The sequence below is a fragment of the Bison bison genome, unplaced genomic scaffold, assembly GCF_000754665.1.
Source record: "Bison bison bison isolate TAMUID 2011002044 unplaced genomic scaffold, Bison_UMD1.0 scf7180017864037, whole genome shotgun sequence".
Classification (NCBI taxonomy): domain Eukaryota; kingdom Metazoa; phylum Chordata; class Mammalia; order Artiodactyla; family Bovidae; genus Bison; species Bison bison.
The window spans coordinates 5,447,442-5,447,828 of NW_011494609.1; the positions used below are offsets into that span (position 1 = coordinate 5,447,442).

General features: G+C 63.6%; 1 protein-coding gene across 1 annotated transcript in view; it reads left to right on the forward strand.

Moving 5' to 3' along the window:
- Window positions 1–387, forward strand: part of LSS (lanosterol synthase (2,3-oxidosqualene-lanosterol cyclase)) — a 28,968-nt gene extending 28,581 nt beyond the window's left edge. Inside the window, exon 23 of the mRNA XM_010834864.1 lies at window positions 194–387. Coding sequence (XP_010833166.1) covers window positions 194–324 — 131 coding nt within the window. The 3' untranslated portion in view covers window positions 325–387. The remainder of the gene's footprint in view (window positions 1–193) is intronic.

The window sequence follows — 387 nt, forward strand, 5'->3', positions numbered from 1 at the left end:
GGAGGGCATGGGGTCATGCGATCAGGGGAGGGTGACGTGCCTGCAAGGGGCTGGTGGCCCAGGCTGAGGGTTGCTGCAGGGCCTGGGGTCCTAGAGGTGGGGGGTGGTAAGCCCGCCTGCTGAGGTCAGGGTCTGGTTCAGGGACCTGTCCTCCACCTAGTGGAGTCGCTGTGTTAACCCTTGTCCTTTCAGGAGAACATCAGTGGGGTCTTCAACAAGTCCTGTGCCATCAGCTACACTAGCTACAGAAACGTCTTCCCCATCTGGACCCTCGGGCGCTTCTCCCGTCTGCACCCCGAGAGCGCCCTCACTGGCCACCCTTGAGAGCCCGCCTGTGGGTGCCTGGGTGGGTAGTGGGGTGCTGGTCTCGCGAGTTCCAGGGGAGGT